The sequence below is a fragment of the Aythya marila genome, assembly GCF_965140915.1.
Source record: "Aythya marila genome assembly, chromosome: 5".
NCBI classification, from domain to species: domain Eukaryota; kingdom Metazoa; phylum Chordata; class Aves; order Anseriformes; family Anatidae; genus Aythya; species Aythya marila.
Genome location: NC_139046.1, coordinates 36,598,461 through 36,606,965, shown reverse-complemented (window position 1 = coordinate 36,606,965; position 8,505 = coordinate 36,598,461). Strand labels below are relative to the sequence as shown.

The 8,505-nt window shown below is 41.7% G+C and overlaps 1 protein-coding gene across 1 annotated transcript; it reads right to left on the bottom strand.

Moving 5' to 3' along the window:
- Positions 1 to 529: 529 nt before the first annotated feature.
- ERH (ERH mRNA splicing and mitosis factor) lies at positions 530 to 8,238 on the bottom strand. The gene is made up of 4 exons (XM_082760551.1): positions 8,169 to 8,238; positions 5,057 to 5,144; positions 3,745 to 3,865; positions 530 to 1,018 (listed from the first exon to the last, which is right to left on the bottom strand). The coding sequence occupies exons 1-4, from the start codon at positions 8,169 to 8,171 to the stop codon at positions 916 to 918; spliced, it is 315 nt and encodes a 104-aa protein (XP_082616677.1). The 5' UTR covers positions 8,172 to 8,238; the 3' UTR covers positions 530 to 915.
- Positions 8,239 to 8,505: the final 267 nt, after the last annotated feature.

Here is an 8,505-nt window from a genome sequence, read left to right as displayed (position 1 = left end):
TTTTTCAGTATAGCAAGATTATAAACACTGCAGCATCTGTTTTAGGCAGGGGGGAGGGTATTGTTCTACAGAACGTGCAAGAAGATAGGTCCTTATCCTTTGTAAAGCGGGAACACGGTTTGGGCAAGATTCATGTCAGAATAATTCACTTTGCCCATTCCTTTCTCAGGGGAAGCTTGGAAGTAGAATTATTCACGGGGTCTGTGATGCAATACATCAGCCTGCTCTTAGCCATCATCTGTCCTAGCAAGCAGGCACACTTACCTGAATATAAATGCCTTCTAAGAAAGATCAAGTTTAGAGTGCAAGAACAAGAGGGTTGCTATGCTTCCCAAAGTTGCCCAAGAAAGACAGCCAAATATAGGCCAGAGAAGTTAATTTTGGAAGGTCAGAATCTGAGCCACCCTGCAAGTAACCGTGGTGTTCAGTCCATACATGCTTTCAAACCCCATTCTTCAGCAAATGGACAAGAAAGATTTAGTTCATTGTTTAGCATGAAAAAACACACAATTCAGCACTCAAATTTAACTAAAGGGTAGTTTTTTTATTCCCCATTAAGACCGCCTCAAGGACAAAACTAAATGTTGGAAACCCCACGGAAGGGCACATACAGTGGATGTGGTGAAGTACAATGTGAACAGCCCCAGGGGTTCAAATAAGGTAAGACCATTAGCTAACCAGTGGGAAAAAAAAAATTAAAACTCTGCTGAAGATGTTGCAGTTTCTTCCCCATTTACACTGAAAAAAAAGTCAATCCAACAAAATCCTTGCATCTCTAACAATACATTCAGTCCCGACTAAAGAGTTTAACAAGATGGCAACAGGATGACTATAATACAAAACTTTCACTACTACACTCTGTACACACCTGTTGTCCAAGCCCTCCCCCAGCCCCACATAAGGATGGTGTCCCCATTATTTGCTTGCTTGCTGGGCCTGCCTGCGGAGGAGGACGTAGATCTTCTCCTTTATCCAGTCTTTATTGTACGGCTGGTATGTCTGAGTGTCAGCACGGTAACTAGAAAAAAGAAAAGGACTCATGTAATATTGGTCTGTCCCACGGAACGCTTACTACAAAGACTTCACAAACAATGAAGTGTCCTCTAGTGTACGAGGCAGAAAGTTGTATACAGAACATCAGTAATATCAAAAGTGAATGGAAATTGCCATTTAGAAGATTTGTTCTGTTTCCTAAAAAAAAAAAAAAAAAAAAACAAAACAACAACAAAAAAAACCCTTACAAGTTACCCAGCAGATCAGTAAGAAGCTGAAACAACTAGGAACTCCAAAGACTAAGAGACTGCACTTTGCATTTAAATTCATGAAGGTAATTACTTATGGGAGAAAGAAAACAGAGCACCTCGGTATTCTGGAGCTCAGAATTAAGAAGAATAGTTCCACCAGGAAACCATACTTAATTTGTCTTAATGAGCCAAACACTCAGTTTAACTTCAAGCAAGTGTTCGTGTAATTTCTCAAGTGTACCACTTCTGCCTGGATTTTTTTTTTTTAAATAGAATGAATAAAAGCACAATTTTCCAGGAGTAAAGGCAGGCTAATAGATGGATGACAAATGATTCTTGCCAGCTAGCAGCAAGGAAAAGCTTGCATCTATTAACCAAGGACACTTCATAATAAGCAAACTGAAAACAAGAACCTACAGGTTAATTTTCTTTACTACTCAGGGACAGGTGATAGAAGTAGACCATTAGCAAGATTTCTTGTCAGGGCTAAAGAACTTGGTTACTCAAGACACTGCTGAACTGCAACAGAATTAGACCGAAAAATAGAAGCAAAGCATATAAAGCTAACTGAATATTCATGCTGTCCTTTTCCCCTTTAGTCCTTAAAGGTAAAAATTTTTCTTTTTTTTGGATGAAGATGGTATTTTCAGTGAATGTCCCAGCCACTCCCTCAATTTCCCATCAGGTAAGAACAGTAAGGAGGTCACTGATAAGCAGCTGAGTATAAATCCAGTTGTTTAACTCAATCCAGAACAATGTGCAGTTCTTTCTCTAAAAAACAGAACTCTGAACATACTGTTTTTAAAGAAACCTTATTTAAAACCTAGCATGAATAATTCAAAGCCACAGAAAGAGTTTTATTCTATACTAACATATTAATGATTTCATTACAGTATAAGAAATGTTAGTTTTGGGAATTGTTTGATTTATAACCCTCCCTTCCTCCTTATCCATTCATAATGCTACACTGCAAGACCAGATAGCAAGTACTTTACAAATCTCCACGAGCACAAGTCATATCGGGTATGTTATGTGCTACGTGTGCCATCTGGTGGAAAACTCTAAGCTGAAGTAGCATGACGCTAAGTTTACAAGCCTTATTAAAGAATACGAAAGACTGTACTAGAAATCAGTCGCTACTTCTTAAAACAAATAGTCGTCAGTCTGTTAAATATGCTAAAACAAAGCTTGGCTTTCAAACCACGTCAGCCTAGTATGATGACACCAGGAGACCTGACATGGCAGAACAAGGTAACTGCAGAAATTGTAATAGTACTTTATTTATTCCACTGAAATCTTTGGTGAATGGCATTTGTCTAAGTCACTATCAGTAACAAAATCTGTTTCTGTATGTATATCTAGATGCAAAGAAAAGCAATCCAATGTGTTTTGTTTTTTAAAACTCTATTAACTGGCAAGGATTGCTTACTGTACAGCTGCACGGTACTTGCATTGGGATTTAAGACTGAGCGGTGCAGCTGCAGGAATGTCCATGCTAGATGCTCACTGGCTTAAAAAGAGATCCTAGAATTTTGAATTAAGCAAAATGAAGTGGTTTTGGTTATCTGAATGTGCGATTTGTATCCATATTCCTACATAATTTCTATGAAATTCAATGCCACCATCACCTCAAACCATTACTCTGAAAGGTGTGGTACGGAAATCAGCCAGGATCTAACTGGTTGGGTCACAATGTTAGCTACATTCTAAATACTGAAATTTAACACTTGATTTCACAGTCCAGTCAGAGTGGAAACCACACAAGACCACCTTTGCTTCCTCACAACTTTAACACACAGATGAGAACCAGAGATGATATATTCACAAGGGCACTCAAACCACTAGCTAGGGGGCTCAACAGGATTAATAGGTTTCTCAGTCACTTAATTAGGATTTACAGAAGCTTCCATCTTGCTGTGTCTTAATCAAAGTAAATAGTTGCAAGTGACTTCTATAGACTACCACTATACTGATGTTAAATCCTACAGCTGAATACAATTCATTAATCATTCTGCCTCCTTAAGAATCAGACCAACTGCATAAAGGCAGATCCAGTCCCAAATCACAGAATCACAGAATTTCACAGAATTTTCTAGGTTGGAAGAGACCTCAAGATCATCGAGTCCAATCTCTGACCTAATGCTAACAGTCCCCACTAAACCATTTCCCTAAGCTCTACATCTAAACGTCTTTTGAAGACTTCCAGGGATGGTGACTCCACCACTTCCCTGGGCAGCCTGTTCCAATGCCTCACAACCCTTTCAGTGAAGAAGTTCTTCCTAACATCTAACCTAAAACTCCCCTGGCTCAACTTAAGCCCATTCCCCCTCGTCCTGTCACCAGGCACGTGGGAGAACAGGCCAACCCCCACCTCGCTACAGCCTCCCTTGAGGTACCCATAGAGAGCGAGATTAAACAGACTAGCCAGACTAAAATATGTAGAAGTTTATACAGAAGAGTTTTGTGAGTCACTGACACAGATTTATACAACTGAACTTACACAAGACAGCTGAGGTCTGCCAAGTCATCAATGAAGTCAAACAACTGGCTGATATCATATGTAATGGATGGACTGTTGGGATTCATTCTCTTCAGATGCTCTTCATACATTTTACAGACTCCTACAGAGGGGGGAAAAAAACAGATGAATAATGCAATAATGTCAGCACTGGAGAAAAGAAGAAAAAAAAATCTGTATTTGCTGTACTTTTTTTCAGATATTGAACCAGATGCCAAGAAAGTTTAGATGCGAGTACCATGAAAACAGATATGAACTTACTCAGATTTTCTGTTGTTGAAATGCTTTTGTTTTAGCTGTTTGCATTGAACACAATGCTATAGAACTAGGTAAGATGCATGATGAGCATCATCATCTAAAGGGAAAAAAAATTAGTTCTGTTGTGGATATAATGTTCTATGGAGTAAGTTCCAAATGAAATATGGAACTCTAATAACTTTTAAACAGCAATTGCAACATGTATTTCTACTATACAAGCACCTGAGAAAGAAGGAGTCCTGTTAAATACAGCTGGTCAAGTCTCAGAAGAGGTCATTCTTGATGAAATAGTCAAACACGGTGACTGAGGTAAGAGTGACAGAGCAAGTCTGTACATTTACATAAGTTTTACTTAAGCTAGCCCATAAATAAGTCAGATACATTTGAAAAGAATGTAATATTAAAACGAGCATGGGGGTTTTACATTATCTCTCCTGTGCTTTTGTTTGTCTTGCAAAGCTTCCTGGAATTAGATTTTAATGCTAAGAGAACTTTTACATTTAAATTATACAGCTGTAGTATTTCAATCTTTTCTCCAACTCACTGCATCTCTTAAAGTCACACAGAACTTTTTTTTTTTCTGGCACAGAAGCCACCAGGTTGCAAACTACATTTCAACTAAAAAAATGCTTTTATTTTATATATTATTTCCAGTAGCAATCTTTCCTTTACATGGTTAGCACCAAAATTTGTGAGAAGGTTGGAATCTGATTGTGCAGTGAAATATGTTCAGCCTGGTCTGTTGCACAGCCCCACCACAAATATTGCCTGCTTCCATGAATTGAATGAACATGGTTCAATCTAGTTAAGCCAGAAGGAGACATTTAATGTCACAAGGAAGTTTTAGAAACAAGGATAATAGTTTGCTAAAGCACTAGTAAATTAAAAACATAAGACCCTTTTTAACTTTTTTTTTTTTTTTTGGTGAATTATCTTGGGAATACATGAACAGCAGCTTACTCTTACCAAGGAAGTATGAGAATATGTCAAAACCAGGATTTTAACAGTAGTTTTAAACTACAATGATTGCACCCACCTTCCATGCACTCATTCACCGATTCATAATCAGCATATGTTCTGCCTTCTGGCCTCTTGGTAGGCTGAACAAGTAGAATTGTGTGAGACTGAAAAACAAAACAAGATTTTTTCAAAACCTTTTTTTTTTTTTAATTAAAGTTACTGATCTGAATGAAAAATAAGCTGTAATTTTGTTTTTGGCCACCCAATCATTACACAAACTGGGAAGCATACCACAGCTGTTCCCAGTGTTACTTTGTGATGCTTCCACACATCTTTGGTATGTAAAGGTTAATTATGAGGAGTAAGATAGCATGGTCTTCTCAGAACTAACCAGGCTAAGTAACTTGCAAAATTAGTACAGCTTTAAACATGGAATTACCAATCAAGTTCACAGACGTTTTCCAAATAATACTTTTCATATAAGCTGTGTTACTTTTTGTTTTCAATCAGTTCTATCAATTCTCATAAACTTTTAAAAATACGTAATGTAAAATCATCAGTAAAGCAGCTATTGTGTTGAAGAAATCAAACATGGAAATTGTAGTTTCTACTTAAACAGAAAAGCAAGGTGATGCAGTCAACATCTAGAAGCTATCCCATTGTACATTTACTTATTTTATTCCAAGGGCAAGCTGTTAGTATGAATTAAGTACCCCAGCTAGAAAACAAAAATGTGGTCCAAGTTAGCATCGCTGTCAGTCTCACCTTGAAGATCTAAACACAAACAGCTATTTAGAGTTATTCAGCTTCAAGATAACACACATTCTTTAACAAATCCGCACTTGGTACTCAAGATTATTTCCTGCAAATCAGATGTGCTGATTTTTTTTTTTTTTTTAACACTTCAGCAAGTCTACTGAAAGGGTAATTATGGCACAGATAACTGTTCCAAATGTCAGCCTGTAAACTCGCTCTTCTGCAGGGAAGGCTTTGATGATTGTACAGTCTGTGGCTTGCATTATTTCTGTAATATTTTTCACTTGGATGCAGCAAATAATTTAAACAAACAAGATTTTAAGTGTATACAGCCTGTGACCTAATTAACAGGTTACACATCATAGGAAGTTTGCAAGCACACCAGAAAACAGCATTGCCTGTGCTGCTAATTTAATCCAGCACTTTCAATGCTAATATATGAAGTGAGTACTCAACTTCTAAAATTCATGCAGGGAACTGCAGAGTAAGACACACTGGAAACAAATACTGAAGTGTATTATCATGCTACAATGAAAATCATATGAAGGAGACCAGCCTGCTAAGGCTGCTTCCCTGCACACCGGAGGACACTAGATGCAAACAAGATGACTCCAGGGCTGCTGGTACCCAGCTGCTCCTAAGGGCGCTGCACTGCCCCAGGCACACCTTACCAGGGAGTCAAAGGACTGCCAAATCCATTCACAACTACTTCCAGCAGTGTCCTTTTTATTTGCTTATGACCAGGCTCACTTCCAGGACTTGGAACTCTGATCTCCCAGGAGCATCTGAGCAAGAACCCCTTATTAATAAAAAATGGGGTCTGTCAGTTCAGTGTGTTTGATAAAATCTTGTGTGTTCTAGCAGCAGAATGCCCTGCAAACTGCAATTGTGGTCGTTGTACTTTCAAACTCAACTGTAATATTAGAAGAAAAAGTTGGGTTTATTTGACAAAACCTAAAAGTACAGATATCTCAATACTCAGACTACAGAAAAAGTATCAGTGAGCCAGACACATAAGCCAGTTCTTTCAGAACTTCAAGTTAGAATTTATTTGAACTTCTGACTTGAAACCATTTTTCCCTTCGCAACTTTTTCAGTATCCTTATCAGCCTGGAGATTATTAATTGCCTTGTACAAAAAAATGGAATAATTCAGCTTTTTTAAAAGCAACACCAATAGATCATGAGTCTCTAAGAATAATTACTACAATAACATCAAAAAAGTCTAAATTATTGCTAGTATTTCTTTTGATCCTGTTACTGCCAACTAAATTTCTCCTTTTAACAAGTACTAACGTCTCAGCTTCTACTAAAAGCTCTGAAGTAAAGCAAAGAATAAAAGAATCAATTCTTTCATGTTTATATTGTACAAAATGGCTTTTAAGATCTTTGTCCACCTTAACTGGTCTACCAAAATTACTGCCACTGGGATCACCTCTATTGCAGGATTAATGCATTACATCTGAAGAGTTTCTTTAGGAACTTCCCATTATTTTACCTTAAGGCAAAAAAATAAATAAATAAAAATATCCCAATTTAGCTTGATTTGCTAAAATCATTCCTCCTCTCCCACCAGAGATGCAACAAGTTCATAAACCTGAGAGGTTTCTTCCAAGTTTTACCTGCCCCGCTGAATATGTGCCTAGGTGACGTGGGACAAAAATCAGTGTAAATAAAATGTTTGTTTTTTCTGAGTATAAGTCTCATTGTAAGGAAAAAGAAAACCAAAACAGGGGAAGATGGTGAAGATGTCATGCCTTAGGCGCAGGTAATGTGGAAGAGCCCTGTACAGACTCTTTATCGTGTTGCACTGTTGTGTGTTTTTGTGTTTTCTTTCGGAGGGCAGTTGCACTGGCTGTCGTTAAGGTTTATATCCCTCCAATTTCCAACTCCCAGAGCGCCCTTGAGAAACCTCCCCAAGTCCAAGATTGCAGACGTAGCCGCGCAGAAACAGTCGAGGCAGCGCTGGCAGCCCCAGGAGCAGGACCCGGGCAGCACCTGCCTGAAGAGGCTTTTTCCAGCTGTGAGGCCGAGCTGAGCCCCAAACGTGGGGACGAAAAGAGGGGAGAGAGGCGGAGGCATTGTGAGGGCAAGGCGCCTGGCCAGGCGAGGCAGCGCACCGCACACTCGGGGCCCTCCAGCCCCCCAGGCGAGGCAGGAGGGGCGATTTCGGCGACTTTTTCCCCTTTTCGGGGTGCAAAGCTCCCGCCCGGCCCGGCCCGCGGCCGCCAGCCCCGCGGCACCCCTCAGGGAGGCGACCCCCGGGCCAGGCCCCGGCCCCCGCTCGCGGCCTCCCCCCGCCACGTGCAGCCGGGACGGGCCCCCCCGGGCCTTACCGTGCTCCCCCACCTCCCCCCGGTCCCTCCCGGTCCCCCCCGGTGCCGGTGCGGCCTCACCGAGCCCCCCTCGCCCCCCCCGGAGCCCCCCGCTCACCATCGCGGCTCCCGCTCCTCAGCTCCGCCACCGCCAGGCGCCCGCCGATCCCCCACAACCCCCCGCGGCCGCACCAGCGAGAGGGAGCTAGAGCGCCCCCCCGCGCACGCGCGCCCTCTGAAGCCGAAGCGCTGAGGGCGCCGCGCGGGACGCGCTGGAGGGAAAGGGGGGCGAAGCGGGTTGCGCCGCCATCTTTGATGAGGGAGCCGCGCTTTCCCGCCTCCCAGCGGCGGGCGGCCGCCATCTTGGAGCCGGGAAGGCCCGGAAGGGGAAGCGGCGCGGAGCCGCTCGGCCGAGGGGGCGGCCATGGGACGGGGCCGCTGCGGGGCCCGGGGCG

Coding starts and splice junctions, on each gene's coding strand:
- ERH (XM_082760551.1), bottom strand. Junction 3,866..5,056: donor GGTGAATGAGTGCATGGAAG/GTGGGTGCAATC, acceptor CCCCCTCTGTAG/GAGTCTGTAAAATGTATGAA. Junction 1,019..3,744: donor GCAGACCTCAGCTGTCTTGT/GTAAGTTCAGTT, acceptor TCTTTTTTCTAG/TTACCGTGCTGACACTCAGA.